The sequence below is a fragment of the Mauremys reevesii genome, unplaced genomic scaffold (genome assembly GCF_016161935.1).
Source record: "Mauremys reevesii isolate NIE-2019 unplaced genomic scaffold, ASM1616193v1 Contig147, whole genome shotgun sequence".
In the NCBI taxonomy this organism is placed as follows: domain Eukaryota; kingdom Metazoa; phylum Chordata; order Testudines; family Geoemydidae; genus Mauremys; species Mauremys reevesii.
This window is the reverse complement of record NW_024100768.1, coordinates 60,644-79,217: the sequence shown is the minus strand read 5'-3', so window position 1 is coordinate 79,217 and position 18,574 is coordinate 60,644. Positions and strand designations below refer to the sequence as shown.

The window sequence follows — 18,574 nt, the reverse complement described above, 5'->3', positions numbered from 1 at the left end:
CCCCGGGCCCGCTGGCAGTGCCCCGGGGGCCAGGGCTCGAGCACCGCACACAGATATAACCTACCGCCTATGCCTCTGGCTCCTAGGGGCAGCCAGGGAGGCTCTGTGCACTGCCCCTGTCTGCAGGTGCTGCCCCCACTGCTCCCATTGGCTGTGGTTCCTGGTCAATGTGAGCTGTGGGGTTGATGCTCGCGCTGAAGGTAGGGGCAGTGTGCGGAGCCCCCTGGCTGCCCCTGCGCCTATGAGCCAGAGGAACATCTTGCTGTGGAGCTGGCTGCTGTGGCTAATTGGACTTTTGGTTGAAAACCAGGTACCTGGCAACCATATCTCTTCTCCCCGCCTTCCTGATGGATGGGGCCTGTAGCAGATTAGGTCTCTAAAGCCCTTTGCGGTGTAGGGGCCAATGGGGCTAAGGGGTTTAATCATCAGGGCACCACCTCGAGCAGGGAGTTGGGCTGCTGGGCAGGGAATGAGAAACCACAAATCACCCTGCTTGGTCTGTTTCAGCTTCCACATTGGCTGGAGAGTCCAGAACAGGGAGCGTGAGCCAGGGTCAGGATCCCTGCCCCAGCTTGGCCTCACTGCTGCCGCTGAATTGGACCCAGTCAGACAGAGGATCTGATCCCAGCCCAGCATTGGCAGCAGCATCTGTAGCCTGAGTGTCGCCAAGAGAGACAATGGAGTCAGCAACTGGGGCTGCTGAGAGTGAAATGCCGCTGCAGTGGGGGTGCATGTAATGGTGGCAATGGACACCTGAAGACTGTCCAGGAGCCAGGTAATGGGGCGTCGCTGCCTGGGACCAGGCTGGAGAGACCCTGAGGCTGCCCCACGTGGGGCCATGTTCTCAGTGGCAGCAGCCAGTGCCCAGCACCCCCCGTCTGTGGGCAGCAGGGACTGGATCTCCCCCAGGGGCTCTCAGGGCACCGATCCCAGCTCACAGCTGCTGCCTGGCGCACACAGCGGTGCCCGTGGGGCTGTGCAGGGGCCTTTTGGGCTGGGTGTGTCAGACCCCCTGGGACAGCCCTGGCCCAGCTCTGCCTGGTTCATCCTCCCCCCTTCTGCTGTGTGTGGCCAGTGTGAGACCCCAGTGTGTGGGGACAGGTGCACTCGGCAGTGTGGGCCCAGCCAGCGCTCGGCAGGGGGCAGAGCAAGGGTGGGTATTGGGGCAGCTTGAGCTCCTGCCAGCAGAACATGTGGGTCCTTGTCTCTGTGCCCCTGAGCTCACCAGGCCCCGTGACAGCCTGGCTGGGGGTGCCCGGGGAGGGTGCTGGGCTGAGGGGAAGGAGGGACTGTTCTGCCAGCCCCAGCCTGCCTGAGCCTCCGGGCTCCTCTCCCAGAGCGTCTGAGGGAAGGAGCCATCGACAGAACGGGGCATGTTCTAGGGCAGCTCCAGCCCTGGTGCCGTCAGTGAGACGTGTCCTCGCGGCCCGGCCTGACGGGTCTTTGTGTTTCAGAACCTCCTCGTAACTGCAAGACACACAAAGCACGTACCATCATCGTAGCTGTTGTCCTCACCTCCGTGTCCTTGGTTCTGATCGCTGCCATCGCTCCTCTGGCAGGTGAATTTCCAGGGCCCTTCCCCCCCCCCCCCGCCCTGTCTTTCCCTCCCTGGAGCTACCGTAGTCAGTCTCTCCTCATGGCCTGTCTCGCTTCAGCAGCTGGGCCAGAGGATTCCTGGAGGATGTTCCTTGCAGACCCTTCTCCCGCTCCCTCCCAGAGACCCGCATGTGAGGCCTCTCTCTGTGCGTCGGGATGAGCGGATCCATGTTAGCTGCCACCCGCAGAACTTGCAGCACTTTGGGCCTAGGTCCCCTTTGCCATGCCCCATGAGCAGTCACTTCCTGGGGGTGGTTGAGGGGACAAGATTCAGAGCAACAATGAGCCCATTGCCTGCAGCCTGTCACCCTGAGGTACCAGCCTGGCCTTCCTGCATTGCTGGGTCATGCCCAGGGCCGGGCTGAAATGAGCCACAGAATTCAGTGTCGACACCTCCTTATTGCAGCATTGAAACTCACCCCTTGAGGACTGTGGCAGTGAAGGGTCCCTTAGCTCCATTCACTCCCCCGGTTTGCACAGACAGTGCATGTTAGTGCAGAGGGCGGCTGTTCGTGGTGAATGTGAACCCTGCTGTATCTGCCCAGTAGCCTGGGGAAGAGGGTGCTGTGACATGCTCCCAGCAGGGGATTTCTCTCTTTCCCTGGGATTGGATCACTGGATCCCAGGAGGGTTTAGCGCTGGCAGAGGGGGTTGAATCCAGGTCTGCCTGCATTAGGAATCCTCTGTGCTGATGTAATGTCAGTGGAGGTGAATTGGTACAAACTGCTAATGTAGACAAGCTGGTGCAGTTCACAGCAATAAGTTGCTGCATGGCTCGCTCTGGTTCCAGTGCATCTACACCAGGGGTGTGCACTGGTGTAACTATCTCACCCAGAGTGCACTGGTGCAAACTGCCCTGCTATCGGTAGGCCCTACTCCCAGCTCCCTGCTGTAACGACAGGCTGTTGGAATGGGCAGCATTGGCTCACACAGTGCAAGGCAGCACCTGTGAGTTTGGGGTTGTGCACATACAGGTGCAGGGAGCACCCCAGAACCTGTAGCATTTTGCAATGGGGACACCGGGCGAAGGTGGCACCAGTTAGAGGCCCCAGAACTGAAAGCTCCTTGCTGTATTGCTGTTGTGCAATATTTAAAGGGGCCTAGTAGGCCTGGCAGCCCCTCCCTGGGGCCTACACAGTTCACATATCCAGTACTTTGCAGAGGCTGTGAAATTTGAAATTGTGCTGCTCTCAGCTGCAGCTACTCCCTAAAATGAGTGATACAAATTATACATTGAAGAGATGCCATAAAATGTCTTATGCATGGACTGCTCTGCTCCATTCCATGTACATGAGTGCATGGCTCTGCACCATTATCTGTAGGGAAATACATGCCTTGTGCACAGGCTGCTTGTTCTTAGATCACAAAGGCTTCAGCACCTAATGGTCTCCCAAATTTAGAGACGGGGTGTGTGAGGTAATACCTTTTACTGGACTGCCATGGGGGTCCACTCACCACAGAGGGTTCCTCCTGCTGGTCACTCTGGGGATCGGCTCCTTCCAGGTGCTGGGCCTCCTACTGTTACTCACACCTTCTTGTCAACTGTTTGACATGAGCCGCCCTGATTACCATGACAAAGGTGACTTTTTGTCCTGTTAATAGCCCACTTTAATTGAATTGTCTCTACTACTCCCCCACTTGATAAGGCAACTCCCATCTTCTCATGTACTGTTATATAGATCTTCCTACTGTATTTTCCACTCCATGCATCTGATGAAGTGGATTATAGCCCACGAAAGCTTATGCCCAAATATATGCCTCATTGTTTTTGTTCCTCCTTTGGTGGTCTCTCCACCCCATTGTTCTCGCTCCAGGAGCTCCAGCTCCCTCTGCGTGACCAGGCAATCTGTTCTCCACTGCCTGCCCAGTGCCACTTCCCCAGTGGCTGGTAGGGAACCTGGGCCTGCTTTGTACTCCAGGTTCCAGTTCAGGGACCCTAGACAAGCCCTGCACTAATCTGTACCTTGCTGCTTATCACTGGAGCATTGCCTTCCTCTATTGCCTTCCTCTATTGCCTTCTTTCTCTGCCAGCCCAAGCTCCCTCCTCCCGAGAGGTGACCACAGACTATGTCCCTGCAGCCCCTTTCTCCTCTCAGCTCCTCTGCTTTATACAGGCCTCTCCTCTGCCCATCTGGCTGTGCCTCATCTAATCAATCCCTGCTCCCTGGCTCTTCCTCCAGGTGCAGCCTAGGCAGTTAATTGGCCCATTTAACCAATTTAACCCCTCCCAACCTTGTGTGGGGCAGACACCCCATCACGTGGACCAACTTCTGCTGGTGCAAGAGACAAGCTTTTGGGCTACACAGATGCTCTTCTTCGGGTCTTGCAAAGGTTCTCAGGGAGTCACAAGGTGGGACAGATTGTTTAGAATCAGTAACTAACGTGCATTCTGAGGGACCATTCAAGGTGGAGTGGCTCATTAACACCTCTGCAGACATAAAACAAAACAAGGGGGCTAGTGGGTCACAGATTGTTATAATTAGCCATAAATCCCGTGTCTCAGTCCAGGATTCTTAGTGTCTAGCAAAGTTATGACTTTAAGCTTCCAGGCTCGTCTTTTGAAGGCGTTGGGCAGGTTTCCTTTGAGGATGAGTACTGAGAGGTCAGATATCAAGTGATTACTTTGTAACAAGTATCAGAGGGGTAGCCGTGTTAGTCTGGATCTGTAAAAGCAACAAAGAATCCTGTGGCACTTTATAGACTAACAGACATTTTGGAGCATGAGCTTTCGTGGGTGAATGTACTTGCATCCAACAAAGTGGGTATTCACCCACAAAAGCTCATGCTCCAAAATGTCTGTTAGTCTATAAGGTACCACAGGATTCGTTGTTGCTTTTGTAACAAGTGTTCAACCATGAGTGATAGTGGGTTTTTTGTTTTTTTTATAATTTTTCTGTGTGGGTTCATTCAAGGGTGTCATGATTGTCTGGTTTCACCCACATAGTAGTTGTTGGGGCATTTGATGCATTGGCTGAGGTTACCCCAGATGTTGTATAGGCATGTGTGGGATCCATGGATCTTGAAAGGTGTGTTGTGTTGATAATCGTAGTGGTGGAGATACAACTGCAGGTTTTGCATCTGTTGTCCTGGCAGAGTCTAGTGTCGCTTTGAGTGGTTGTCCTGATCTGTGGGGAACTTGCTTCTGATGAGGTTGGAGGGTTGTTTGAAGGCCAGAAGAGGGGGGTTTAGGAAAGATCTTTCAGGCTGTGGTCCCCCCGGAGTATGTGTTGTAACTGTTTAATGATACCGCACATGGGTTCCAGTGTGGGCTGATAACTCAGGGTGTGCGGTTGGGGGGGTGTCTTACTTTTGTGTTGAAGCAGGTTGTCTTGGGGTATTTGGGTTAGCAGCTCTTACCATAGTGACCCTAACAACTCTGTCTCTGGCTACTCATCCACTGCACTGGCCTCTCACTGGTCTCCTTCATGGTTTACATGGGTGACCCTGCTGCTGCGCTCTTGGGGCATTGAAAGGGCTCCACTGAGGGTTTCCAACGAGTTTCCTTCTTGCAGTGCTATGTGGGAGAAGAAATGGCTCTAGGTAAGAGATGAATCAAGTTAAAACGTTCCTGGTCCGTCAGTGTCACAGGCCCTCTCCTATTGCTTGAGGTCTGATGCCTCCTAGTGGCCATTTTGTGTCCCTGACTGAAATTACTTCAAATCCCTCAGCTATTCACCTGCCTTTTATTCCTCTGAACGTGCGACTGTTGGTCTTGTACCTGGGATGAAATGCTCTGAGCTGTGACACACCCCTAGGCTGGGTGTGTCCCTTCCTGCCAGGCAAACATAACCTGGCAAACATCTCCATCGCCCTGCGTCTGGCTGTGCTGGACGGGCCCGGGCAGCAGGTGTTCAGTCTGGGGAAGGGAAGGGAGTTTGTTCCCATCTTCATCTCAACCTGCCTCTCCTGGGGAGCCGAGCGCAGAGCAGGGGGAGGGGAGAAGCAGCCCAGGCCCCAGGCTAGCAGGATTCTTTGGGGTAACAGACCTGCCAAATCATTTTGAATTTGATCTCTTATCTATTAATTATTGCCCCCCACCCCGATAACTGTCCCCTCCCTCTGCAGCTCCCTGCCCACCCCCTGCTCTAACACTGAGCTTGGGCCCAGCTCTGTGCTGGGTTTCATAGCATGAGCTCTTGAATAGGAACCCAAGAGAGTGAGGCCAGGGTCAGATAACCCCCCTCTGGGGCTGGATTCCCAGTGTCCTCCTGGCTCCCTCATGCCCTCCCAGCACCTGCCAGGGTTCGAGGTGTCTCAGAAGCCTGGGGCTCAGGGGCTCATCTCCCCGTGTTCTCCTCATGGCCGGGCAGCAGGTCCCACTCACACCACATGTTACTGTTTCATTCTCAGTGCCGAGACCTAAGCTTCAGTCAACTGATCTGGGGCCCCCTGCTGTGCCCTGCTGCCCGGAAGGCTGGGTCGGGTACCGAGGGAAATGCTACTATTTCTCTGAGACTGAAGGGAACTGGACCTACAGCTGGAGCAACTGCTCCTCCCTTGGCGCCTCCCTGGCTGGGATCGACAGTGAGCAGGAAATGGTGAGAGACTCTCTAATTGCGATACACTGGCCTTGGCACAGCACCAGCTGCAGTAGGACCTGGGGGTGAGGAGCAGCTCTGAGCCCTCTTGTGCTGGGAGGATGGAGTGAATGAACAACCAGCAGCTGAATCCCAGCCCTGGCTAGACCCAGGGTTCCCCTATGGTCACACCCAAACGCTAGAGATCACCCACTCTCAGCTGCCCCCACCCTTCTGTAGGAGACAACCCCTGTCTAGGGCTGGGCTGCCTGGAGTGGGATGGAGAACACAGCCAGTGCTCCTGCTTTGGGGGTGGGAAAGGAGCAGCCAGCTGAGGATTGGGGGGGTGGCTCCTCTCTCACTGGCTGAGGATGTAGAGCAGTGACTCTTTCTAGACCACTGTACCCCTTTCAGGAGGCTGATATATCTTGTGTACCCCCAGTTTCATCTCACTTAAACTACTTGCTTACAAATACAGCCACTATTACTGACAAACTGCTGCCTTTCTCACTTCTACCATATAATTATAAAATTAATTGGAATAGAAATATTGAAAATACTTCTCAGTGTACAGTACATAGAGCAGTATAAACAAGTCAGTGTCTGTATGAAATGTTAGTTTGAACTGACTTCACTACTGCTTTTCCTGTAGCTTGTTGTAAAACTAGGCAAATCTCTAGATGAGTTGATGTGCCCCTGGAAGACCCCTGTGTATCCCCAGGGGTACACGTACCTCTGGTCGAGAACCACTGATGTAGAGGGTCTTCTCACACTTCCCCTTCTTGGCTGAGGATGGGGATTTGGGGGCCTCCTCTCAGCATTGACCACTCCCTTTTCAGATTGACCCCTCCCCTCCCTTGACTCCCTCCCTCCTCTTATCTTGCTGTGGTGAGCTGCGGCTGCTCTGTGAGAAGAGACGTCTCTGCAGAGAGCTCAGACCCAGCAGCTGCCCCCAGGCCAGGGGAACTTGGGGTGCGGGTGACTGGGAGCACAGGGGCGGGGCTGCTGTGTGCGGTGGGAGGGTTAATACTGCCTGGAGACCTTGTGCTTTGCACGAGAGAGGGGGAAATCCAGCGTCCTTCTGAAAATAAATTGAGCCCCTTCAATGTGTGACTGGGATTCTCTGCAGCACAGAGCCCTGGGGGGAGGGGGCACCAGAGCTGGGACTGATCTATAATGTTCCTCGGCTTTCTTTAAGATGTTCCTGCTGCGCTATAAGGGTGTCCATGACCACTGGATTGGCCTCCAGAAGGAGCAGGGGCAGCCCTGGAAATGGACCAATGGCACCGAATTCAACCTCCTGTAAGTCTCTCATCCCTGTTTACTAATTCCCTGGGCTTGGGGTTTCTGGTATCTGAGCTGTTTAAGTTCAGGTGGATCCACCATTCAGTGCTACTGAAACAACCAGACACGACCTGGTCCAGTCACGTCCTGCGTGTATCAGAGACTGATGGGAGCCAGCGTGTCCCAGAACTCTTGGCTCCACCCCGCAGCATGGTGCTGGGCCGGAGACAGAGCCGGCCACAGCCAGAGGTGCCCTTGCAGCGCGCTGGGATTTCAGCTGGGACACTTGCTGTCCTTCCCCTGCCCTCTTCAGCAAGGTCCCTGGGGTGTCTGACACCACCCCCACCCCTGGGAAAAGGAGGGAGCCGGAGGATTGCAGCCAGCAGGTTTGAGTGACTTGGTCGGTGAGGCCTCTGAATCTGCAACAAGGCACTAATGTTAAAATTTGCGATCAAATGGTCTGTCACAAAACAAATAGGGACCCAGGAGTTGATGCAGGTATGTATTCCCCAAACTGTCACAGGCCACTGCCATTCAGGTGCCCAGTATAAATCTAGGAACCTAACTCTATATGCCCAGAGAGCCCTGACCAAGGTCCAGGCACTATAGTGCATGTTTAGGGCCTCAGATCCTGGAGTCATGTGATTGCAGTACAGTCACATAGACAAAAGTCTCTGTTCCTTGTGGTTGCTGGGAAATGTGACCTGAGTGTAACCAACATAGCAGCACCTGCCTGAGTCTGCAGAGAGCCTGAGCCAATAGCTCAGAAGGGGGAACTGCTCCATGCATCTCAATGGGATGTTAACTCTGAAACTTGCTGCCCTGGGGGGCTCCCCCAAGCCCATCCCAGTAGAGGACTCTTCATGGGGAGTCCTGGCTGCTGCCACCTCCTCAAGGCTTGACTGAGATAATGTCAATGGGGGATCCCACCCAGAGTCCTCTGCTCAGGTGGGAGGGTGGTCCCTTCCCTGGGATGGACCCAACCCACCTGGAGACAGACTGGGGGAGGGGGAGACCCTAGTCTGCTCAGAGTGGCGCTGGCCCCCTGGCAGATGACTGTGGTGTATGTGACCTGTCACTAGCTGGGATGGGAACGTGGGGAGCCCCATGTGGGGTTTGCCTTGATCCTGCCCTTCACCCAGGGCCAAAGTGCTGCCTCCAGCGCTGACGTGAGGCACTGCAAGAGCTGATGTCATCTCACAGCGCTGCTGGGTTTGTGCTGCAGTCCCTGTGCTGCTGCCACTTCGGTGCAGTCTGTCCTGAGAGGCCTCTGCCTTGACGGGATGATGGAAACTGTCCAGGGAGCCCCCATCTGGCTCTTTCACCTGGTGGTTACAGCTGCTCGCTGCCGTGCAAATGCATCTGGAGTCTCTGCCCCGGGGCAGCCTGGCTGGGTTGTGCTGGGGAGTCTGGACCTGCAGGGGCCCGTCCTAACCCAGGCTGGGCGGGAGTGAGCCGAGAGTGGGATCAAAATATCCACCCATCTTCATGGCGACCAGTCCATCTTCTTAGATCTGCCTGTGCAGTTGGGAGAATCCTGAATAGAGTCAGGCCAATATTTTTTTTCTCCAGCAAATAGTAACTTTCCCAAAAAGTGCATTTTGGGGGCAATGTAACTGTTTGCAAATCCAGCAAATAGTGTTGGCTGGGGGGAGAAAATGAAGTTAAAAAAATAACAGTGAAATCTAAACATTTAGACTTTTTGTTTTGAACTGATGTTTTGTTTTTGAAATTTAGTTATTTCTTTAAAAAAAAAAAAACCCAAAAAACAAAAGTTGAAAAACACCCAAAATTGAAATGAAAAACTTGGTTTTGGGTTAAATGAAATGTGTCAGTTGATGCAACACAATTTTTTTTCTGTTTCATTTTGTTTTCAGGCGTCTTTTGAGCTGAAATGAAGAGTTTTCATTTCAGTGAGGGGGGGGTGGAGGGGGAAACAAATCAGTTTTGGTTTGAACCAAACTATATTTCTGTTTGGCCCATGAGCTGAACAATGAACGATTTGCTCCGCTCTGCTCCTGAGGGGCTGTGAGAGGAGCTGCTGCGCACTCAGGCCTGCACTGTGGAGAACGGCTCCCCTGGCTGTCATCATTCATTCATTCATGCCCGTCACCCCAACTGGGGTATGGGCCACCAACAACAGATCTCCATAGTCTTCTATCCTGGGCCATTCGCTCTAGCTGGTTCCAGGTATAGCGGGTGTGAAATGCTCAGGCTCCACCTGACTGCAGCTCTCCGGCTTCTGTGTTGCAGGTTTCGGATAAGAGGAGGCAGTGACTGCGCGTATCTGAATGACAAGAAAGGGGTCAGCAGCTCACGGTGCTACATGGAAAGACGGTGGATCTGTAGCAAACCTGAGGTGTATGTGATGGGGAAAGGAACGCACTGGAAGGGAGCTCCAAAATAAGCCTCCTAGAAATAACAAGGAGTGCGGTGGCACCTTAAAGACTAACAGATAAGCTATCGTGGGTATAAAACCCCACTTCAGATGCACAGAAATGACATGGATACAACTCTCACCTACTTGAATGAGCCATGTCCCCGTTCGTCAGAATACCATATATTTAAATACTTTGGATGTTTTCTACATTTTCAAATATATTGATTTCAATTACAACATAGAATAAAAGAAAAGTGAGCACTGTACACTTTGTATTTTTATTACAAATATGTGCACTGTAAAAATAAAAGAAATAGTATTTTCAATTGCACTACAGTACTTGTATTAGTGAATCTCTTTACCATGAAAGTTGAACTTACAAGTGTAGATTTATGTACAAAAGAAACCTGCATCCAAAACTAAACCAATGTAAAACTTTAGAGCCTACAAGTCCACTCCATCCTATTCCTTGTTCAGCCACTTGCTCAGACAAACAAGTTTGTTTACATTTGCAGGAGATAATGCTCCCACTTCTTGCTCAGTGTCACCTGAAAGTGAGAACAGGTATTCACATGGCACTGTTAATTTTTTTGAGTTAATCATGTGAGTTAACCATGATTAATTGACAGCCCTAATAATTAGTATTACAGTATTGGTGGGAGCCTCCAGTCATGGAGTGGGGCCCCTTTGTGTTAAGTGCTGTGCATACACATAGGAAGCTCCTACCGAAAGAGCTCCCACTCAGAACATGGTGAGAACCAGGTGGAGATAAAGAGGAGAAGGCTGACAAGGAAAGAGTAAAATAACTGTTTTGGTAGCATCAGAGGCACTCTCAGCATTGATCTTGCACCTACCAGACTGATGAAAGGAAAGACGACAGAAGTGCTGGGGATGTACAGCACATCACTGCTACACCTAAAGTGTTAGAAGGTGCCTCATCAACTTACAAATCACCCTGCTGGCTGAACATTGCTCTCCTGCTGTAGTTATGAGCAGAATTGATTGAAAATTTTCTAGCCACTTTACTTGACAAAAAATTGCCTTTCTTCCAGAATGAAAATCACAGCAGAAAACTTTAGTTGAAATTTTCCAGTTTTTGGTTGAAATAAAAATAACCCTGGAAATAAAAATTTCCCACACATTTAGCTTCCTTTTCACTGCCCATGTTACCAACTATCACATTTTTATCACAAGTCTCATGATTTTTGGTGTTTTTCCTTTAAGCCCCAGCTCCTGGAGTCAGGTGATTTTAAACAAAGCAAGATTCTCATTTAAAAAAGGGTTGGGGAGAAAAGTTTGAAAATGTGACTTTAGTGCGACCTAGATGCCCAGAAACCAGAAAGTAACCAAAAAACCCCAAAGTGTTTTTTTTCTAAAACTCTCATGATTTTTGAGGGCCTTATGCATGGTTTTTGAACAGCAGGGGATGGCACTGCTGGAGCGGTGTAAATAAAGGGGCCTTGGTGCGAATGAGAATCTGGCCTATTGTATTTCAAGCTGATAGTGTCCCTTTAGCATGGTGACTGTGTTTTCCGTTACAGTGAGTCCTGCAACCTCTTCCAGAGAGAGTGACTCCTGGTTCTGGGACAGTAGGAGCCAGGGTTACCTGCCAAGCTGCTGTGGCGGGGTTCACATAGAATTGATTTCAAGTGAGAATGGAAATCCTCCAGGCAGGAGCTGCATTCACTGTTACTGATGATTCTGGTACCATTTATTCTCTGATGTATTCAGAGTTCCTCTGGTCTGTCCTGCACACAAGATGTGCATCTGGGAAATTTCAAAACAGCAGCACAGTCACTTCTAAGGTAACAAATTAGGGATTAAAAACCAGCTGGTGGAGGGTGTAAAATCATCAAGTGTCCATCACAGCTAAACTAGGAGCAGAGAAACTTATTCACCAACTCTGAGGGCCAGTTAATGGGGGGCCTCCTTCCCCCTTCTGAGTACCTGCTGGGAAATCAAACCAGGGCTGTGCTTGGCCAATGGAGGACAAAGAGGGCTACATGGTATTAAACCTCTGGCCGAAGCAGAGACAACCAGGCCGCCCTCCGGGAGCTGGGCCCCAAGGTAAGTGACTGAGCATCCTCCCGGGGCATCTACTTTCACAGTTACAGGGGGTGACTGGGGCTTCAAAGAGACCCAAGGGAGCTGAAATTTACTGGGACCTGTGCGTCTAACTCCACTGGACGGCTCTGACAGTCCCAGCCTGGGCCTTTGAGCAAATGGTCCCGTCTGGCCTTAAAAATCTATGGACCAGCCCCTGTGTGTTGCTGTCACCTGCATCCCTGCAGAGCCAGGGCAGGTGCGGGGTTTAAGTCACCTCTGCTCTTCCCGGGTTGTTAAAATGGGACAGGTGGGGGGGGTCCTGCTTAGATCCTTGGCAGAGGGGAGCAGGGGCCCAGCAGAGGGTGCAAACACCTGCGCCAGAGCAATGACCAGGCAGGGAAAGGCTTTCTTCTCAATGAAGCAGGAGCCAGAGGTGTCCACTCGGTGGCACCACAGCCCCAGAGATGGGAGCGACCACCTCTGAAGAGACCCCCCTGCCAGGCCAGGCCAGGGGCTCAGCAGAGAGACCCCAGGCAGTGCCAGGGGTTTGTGACTCAGCTGTAACCACAGCCAGAGGGAAGTTTGGACACTGTCTCCTCTACAAATAGTTTATGACCCAAGCACTGAGCCAGAGAAGATGGGAGGGGGAGCGAATATGAGTAGGACAGAGGTGGGGGGATGGGACACATGGAGCCGGGGGGTAGGGAGGGCTGGGAACACCCCTGCCAGGGCGACAATGGGAGCCATCAAAGCCGCGTCTCGGTGTCTCCATGCGGCAGGAATTCCAGATTTGCAGCTAGGCCGAGAACCTGAAAGAGACAACGCTGCGAGTGCACCTGGGGCTGCTGCAGAGGCCGGGGGACCGGAGCCCAAAGCTACAGCCCGGAGCACGTGGTTAAATGGCTCCTGTTATTAAAGGAAAAATCGGGCCAGTGTTTTCCCCGTTGTTGGTGTCATTAGGCATAAATCTAGGTAACTAGGTAACTCGGGAGGGTGGAAGACCACAAGTGTCAATGAAGCCTTTCTGCACTAGGCCTGAATGAACCAAAGTTATTCCATGTCTAACCAAAGCCCGTCCATGTTTGAACTTTAATTGACCTAACAGGCCAGCAACAGAGAATGGAATGTGTAACAGCTAGTTATCAGTTGCAACACCTGTACCAGAAGGTAATAATGAGTCCTGCTATAATGAGGCCTGCTTGCTCCTGGCTAAGGGGCAAAATAACAGATCAAAGAAAGTAAGACAAGATAACAGTTCAAAAAAGAGTTACTAACAAGCTAGATTGATTGCCGCCAAGTATGACTTAACTGCTTAATGTGATTTCTATTGCACAGTGTAACTACTACAAGGGGGGAAGAGGGGGAGTGGGGGGGAATAGAAAAGGCTTAGCTAAAGTTATGTATAAAAAGAGAAAAGCTGCCTGTAGCTGTGTGCTTGATTTGAGACGTGTCTGTCTCCTAGCATCCCGCTTTGAGATCTCAAATAAACTTTGTCTGCTTCTCCACCTTGGTGTGTTTGTTGGAGCGAAGCACACCGGGCAACGAACCCTGCTGTTGCCCCCCTCGGGCCCTCTGGGCCGGCAACACCGTCGCTCCTGCTCTGACTCTCCTGGAGCCCCTAACCCAAGTGTGCCCAGGCAAGTGGTGCTCCGCTGAGAAAGTGTCTGACTCCCCCTGCAGCATCTGCCCCCTGCCTGGGGGACCAGACTCTGCCAGGGACTCAGCCCACAAGCCCACCAGCCTGCCTTAGTCTACCCCCCCTGCTGCTCCGCCCTCTGGCTCCATCTTCCCTGCCCAACCCCCTCTGCTGCTCTGCCCTCTGGCTCCATCTTCCCTGCCCAACTCCTTGGTCAAGAACCTCCTGCTCCCTGCAGCCCCTGCCACAGCTGCCCCCTCTCAGGCCCCAGGAGAGGCCGTTAATGACGTTCAGGGGGGCTGGATTGAGGAGCCCATTGTTAAATATTTGTTCCCCATGTAGGTACTGACAGTCTGAGATCAACTCTCTCCTTCACCTTCTCTTTGGGTACGTCCATACTACCCGCCCGGGTCGGCGGGTAGCGATCGACTTCTCGGAGTTCGATATATCGCGTCTCATCTAGACGCGATATATCGAACTCCGAACCCGCTCCCGTTGACTCCGGAACTCCACCACCGCGAATGGCGGTGGCGGAGTCGACGGGGGAGCCGCAGACTTCGATCCCGCGCCATCAGGACAGGTAAGTAGTTCGAACTAAGGTAGTTCAAGTTCAGCTACGCGAAATTCGCGTAGCTGAACTTGCGTACCTTAGTTCGACCCCTCCCCCCACCAGTGTAGACCAGGCCATAGTTAAGCTAAGTAGTTTGAGCTCCCGGAGTCTATCACTGTACGGCAGGTTTTCCAATCCTTTAATCCTTCTCGTGGCTCTTCCCCGAGCCCTCTGCAATTTATCAACATCCTTCTGGCACCAGGATAGAATCCCAGCCGCGGTCGCAGCAGGGCGGAATCCAGAGGTAAAATAACCTCCTGGCTCCTATTCGAGATCCCGTTTATACATCCCAGGGGCACATTAGCTCGTCTGCTCACAGCATCGCACTGGGAGCTCATGTCCAGCTCATTATCTGCCACCATTCTCTGTCGCTGCTTCCCAGGATAAAGTCCCCCGTCCTGTCAGCGTGGCCTACGGTCTTTATTCTAGGGTGTCTGAGCCCCTGTCGTTTTTCAGTGTGGACACAGTTCAAGTCACAGACCGGAGTCAGAAGGTCTGTGTGGTGCGGTATGGACCGGCTCGCATGGCTGTGAGACCCAGAGCCAGCAGTTGTCAGCCCAGGTTCACACTGCAAGCACAGACTTGGAAACACCATGTCCACAAGGCCGGGGCCCACAGACCAGATCTGGGTTTATAATGCAATGGGGACACTCAAGGCCGGGTCCTACAGACCAGATCTGGGTTTACAATGCAGTGTGGATGCTCCAGTCTGGATCCCACAGACCCGGGTTTACAATGCAGTGTAAACAAACCCCAGAGGCTCTGTTGTGATTAAGGAGTCCCTCTGGCTACGCGTGTGTCCCAGTAGGCTTCCCTCCTTTCCTGAGCAATGTTCCTGCTGTCACTGATCACGGACCCTGCTGGGAGGGGAGGGTTCGGATCAGCCCCCCCGTCCCCTTGCTTTAGCTGCGTCAGAGCAGGCCCCTGTGTCGGTGCCCAGACTCCTCCCCGGCAGCCCAGTCCCCGTCACCCTGCCACCTGCCACTCCGGGACCAGCTGTCTCGTCCCAGATGAGGCACCGTCCTAGAAATAGCCCCCGGCGCCCTGCCCCACACCCGGCCTCTGTGTGCAGCCCGCTCGGATCTCGGGCTTTCCCGGTCCCTGGGAGCAGCAGCCCCCACCCAGGTGAGTGAGCATCCTGCTCGGCTTTAAATGTCCCAGCCCAACTGGGCCCCCAGTCACCAGGACCCCGGGCAGTTTGCTGACAGTGGGAAGCGCCAGAGCCTATTTCCCAGGCCTTTGAGCACTACCAGCATCTAGCCTAGACCCTGGCCCAGCGAGACCTGTCAGCGGCCGCAGGCTCGTGGGGCTGTTCGACTGCAGTGCAGACGCTCCGGCTCACTCTGGATCCTGGGCTCTGAGCCCCTCCCCCTGCTGCACCCCACGGCCCAAGCTGGAGTCATCAGCCACGGCCCAGCCCCCAGGGTTTTACTGCGGCAGAGACGTCCTCGTAATCTCTGTGTGAGCACGGCTGGTTTCTGGCCTGGAGAACACGACCCTGCTTCACACGCCACCAGAGACAGGCTGGGGGCCCAGAGTTGGGATCTCCCTGGACACAAACCCTTCCAGCCTTTCCATGGATCGCGGGGCACAGGGCAGTTCTTTGGACGCAGGCCGGGGGCAGGGCTGGAAGGGCGGCTTTGATGCACCCTGTCTAGCCAGTCCATGCACCTGCATTGGGGCGCAAATGGGGTTTGAAGGGGGCTCCAGCCCTTGGGCTCTCGTAACTTGCCGGGGAAGGGGATGCCCATCTGGTACCGTCTAACCAGCAACCAATCCCCTCCCATTGAAATTCAGCCCCCCTGCGCTTCTCTTTCCCGTCTAGGGTGACCAGATGTCCTGATTTTATAGGGACAGTCCCGATATTTGGGGCTTTGTCTTATATAGGTGCCTATTACCCCCCATCCCTTCCTGATTTTTCACATTTGCTGTCTGGTCACCCTATTCCCGTCCCATCCCTGCCCTGAGTCCATAGCAGGGGAGAGCTCTTTGCTGAACAATCGTCATGGTGCTCACTCACTGCGATTCTGGTCTCTCTAGCAACCCAGGAGCACTTTCCCCGGTGGGCCCATGGGGCAGAGTCTGCAGCCGGAGCCGTCCGGGGAGAGGAGCGGTAAGAGACGCGTCGCTAATGAACCTGACCATTCTGGGCCCTGGTTCTGCACGGAGCCTTCACTACATCAGCCAATAACAATGGCCCAAGTCCTAGGGTCTCTCTTCAATTTAATGCATCATTTTCTCTGCACACTCCCCTTATACCCCGAGTCTGTCAGACTCACCCAGAACCCACCAACTGCCGGCATTAGAGAAACAGCTAAGTGACCCAGCTGAGATCAGGGCCCCGTTGTGCCAGGCGCTGCACAGACACACAGGGAGAGACAGTCCCTGCCCCAGCTGAGATCAGGGCCCCCTTGTGCCGGGCGCTGCACAGACACACAGGGAGAGACAGTCCCTGCCCCAGCTGAGATCAGGGCCCCCTTGTGCCGGGCGCTGCACAGACACACAGGGAGAGAGTCACTGCCCCAAGGAGTTTACCATCTAACTAGATAAGGGCAGGTCTGTTTTTCCCGTTTTACAGCTGGGTTACTGAGGCCTAAGGAGATGGAGGTTCAGCTGTGGAGCTGGGCGGGAAAATGTCAAGACAACGTGTGTTCACAGGTCGACTTTAGAGCACTTTGAGTCACTGACCTTTAATCCCAAAGTGATGCTCAACCATCACCATAGCAGAGCTGGGCCCCATCTATCTATCTAACCCCCCACCACACACCCCTCATCCATACCTCCCCCAGACTGCGGCAGGTCTGGTGGCCCCAGCAGCAGGTGCTCCCCAGCCTTCCCAGAACATGGACTCCTAGCTGAGGCCTCTGGGGCTGGTGGGCCCACACTGACACCGTCTGCCTTTGCTCTGGAGGTGGAAGGAAGCCGGCCGAGACGGCCGGGGAGGGGTCTGAGCTGGAACACGGCCTCTGTGTGATTGTGGACAGCTTCTACAGATACGCCGAGGGCCCGCCTGGAGCGAAGGCGCTGGACCAGGCGGCTTTCCAGAACCTGCTCAGCAACGAGTTGAGCCATCAGCTCACGGTGAGACCCGGCTACCGGCACCCCAAGGCAACCAGAGCCATCAACCACTGACTGCTAGCAAAGGGGATCTGCCAATACCTCTCAGCCCTTCCCTCCAGCCTCCTGCTATCCCAGTCCTGGGGCTCCCCCCGGCTCTGCCGGTGCCCCTCAATCCAGACCTGCAGCCCCTGCTAACCCAGCCCTGGCTCCCCCATCCCCAGAACTCCCTCGGAGCCCATCAGCCCCCTGCTAACCCAGAACTTGGCTCCCCTCCCCACAGCTCTGCCAATGCCACTAAATCCTGACCCACTGACACCTGCTACGCCAGCTCTGGCTCCCCACAGCCCTCACAGCTCTGCCAATGGGCTTCAAGCTTGTATCTCACCTCTCCTTTATACACACGTCTGTGTGTGGGGGAGCCCTGCTAGGCCAATCCCCTCCAGCAGGGGGTGGTATTGCATCCATCCCAGCAGTAGAGCCTGTTACTGATCCACGTGCCAGACGCTGCCCCGAGCGCTGACTCCCTGTTTCTTTGGTGTGTTTTAGAACACGGAGGTCGAGGCGGCCGTGATGCGCACGTTTGAGAAGTTAGATGCCAACAAAGATCAGAAAATCTCCTTCGACGAGTACTGGCAACTCATCGCCTGGATTTGCCAAGTGATCCGGCGCCGCGATTATAACGAGTAGTGACTGGGGGGGTTGTGTTGGGTGGGGAAACCGAGGCACGCGCCGCATCCGGAAAGGCCTCCAAATCCTTTGCCTTAAAGACTCAAAGCAAACCTGCACCTCCCCCACTCTTGGAAACCCAGTGACCTTAATCTGCCTGCTGGGATCCCTCCACTCCCATCCCCATTCTGCATGTCTCATGCTGCCCCCATTCCCCCACCACCACCACCAGGATCCCACCCTGATCACACCATCGCCTTTACTCTCCATGCTGCCCAACTCCCCCACTGCTGGGAGTCACCCCGTACACCCCGAATCCACTCTGGCCTGTGCTCCCCATATCACCCCCTACCCTGCTACCCTGCTGCCAGGATCCCTCACAATTAAACGCCCCCATCCAGCCCTGGCATGGGACGCCCACCCCACCCATCTCTCCAGCTGCTGGGCTCCCACACCGATCCCTGCCCCGTCGCTGGGATCTCTCCCCCAACCCCTATGGGCTGCCCTCCCTCCGCCACCCACTGTCACTCGGTAACATGGCTTGAATAAAGAGTCTGCTCTGAGCTCCGGCTGCGTCTCTGTTCTTACTGCAGCCTGGATTGGACGGGTCGGTTCTGGTGTGTGGACATGCAGTACAGCCCAGAGCCAGCAGAGGGCAGTGGGGCGCTCCCAGGCTGGGCACATCATTGTCACACTGCAGGCGGGACTCGACAGGCCAAGTTCTGGGACCTTCTCAGCCGCCCTGGCATCCCCCTGTCCTCCACCCCGGCATCCTCCCC

General features: G+C 54.1%; 2 protein-coding genes across 2 annotated transcripts; both read left to right on the top strand.

Annotated features, from left to right (window-relative positions):
- Nucleotides 1-778: 778 nt before the first annotated feature.
- Nucleotides 779-10,030, top strand: LOC120393100 (C-type lectin domain family 2 member D-like). The gene is made up of 5 exons (XM_039517716.1): nt 779-830; nt 1,455-1,559; nt 5,947-6,134; nt 7,312-7,415; nt 9,651-10,030. The coding sequence occupies exons 1-5, from the start codon at nt 779-781 to the stop codon at nt 9,802-9,804; spliced, it is 603 nt and encodes a 200-aa protein (XP_039373650.1). The 3' UTR covers nt 9,805-10,030.
- A 6,672-nt stretch (nt 10,031-16,702) lies between these two features.
- Nucleotides 16,703-18,321, top strand: LOC120393098 (protein S100-A16-like). The gene is made up of 3 exons (XM_039517713.1): nt 16,703-16,715; nt 16,981-17,150; nt 17,676-18,321. The coding sequence occupies exons 1-3, from the start codon at nt 16,703-16,705 to the stop codon at nt 17,814-17,816; spliced, it is 324 nt and encodes a 107-aa protein (XP_039373647.1). The 3' UTR covers nt 17,817-18,321.
- Nucleotides 18,322-18,574: the final 253 nt, after the last annotated feature.

Excerpts from the sequence above, each read along its gene's own strand:
- LOC120393100 (XM_039517716.1), top strand. The coding sequence starts at position 779 with ATGGGGCGTCGCTGCCTGGGACCAGGCTGGAGAGACCCTGAGGCTGCC. Across the intron at positions 831-1,454 it reads AGACCCTGAGGCTGCCCCAC|AACCTCCTCGTAACTGCAAG; the intron begins GTGGGGCCATGT and ends TTTGTGTTTCAG. Across the intron at positions 1,560-5,946 it reads TGCCATCGCTCCTCTGGCAG|TGCCGAGACCTAAGCTTCAG; the intron begins GTGAATTTCCAG and ends TTTCATTCTCAG.
- LOC120393098 (XM_039517713.1), top strand. Across the intron at positions 17,151-17,675 it reads AGTTGAGCCATCAGCTCACG|AACACGGAGGTCGAGGCGGC; the intron begins GTGAGACCCGGC and ends GGTGTGTTTTAG.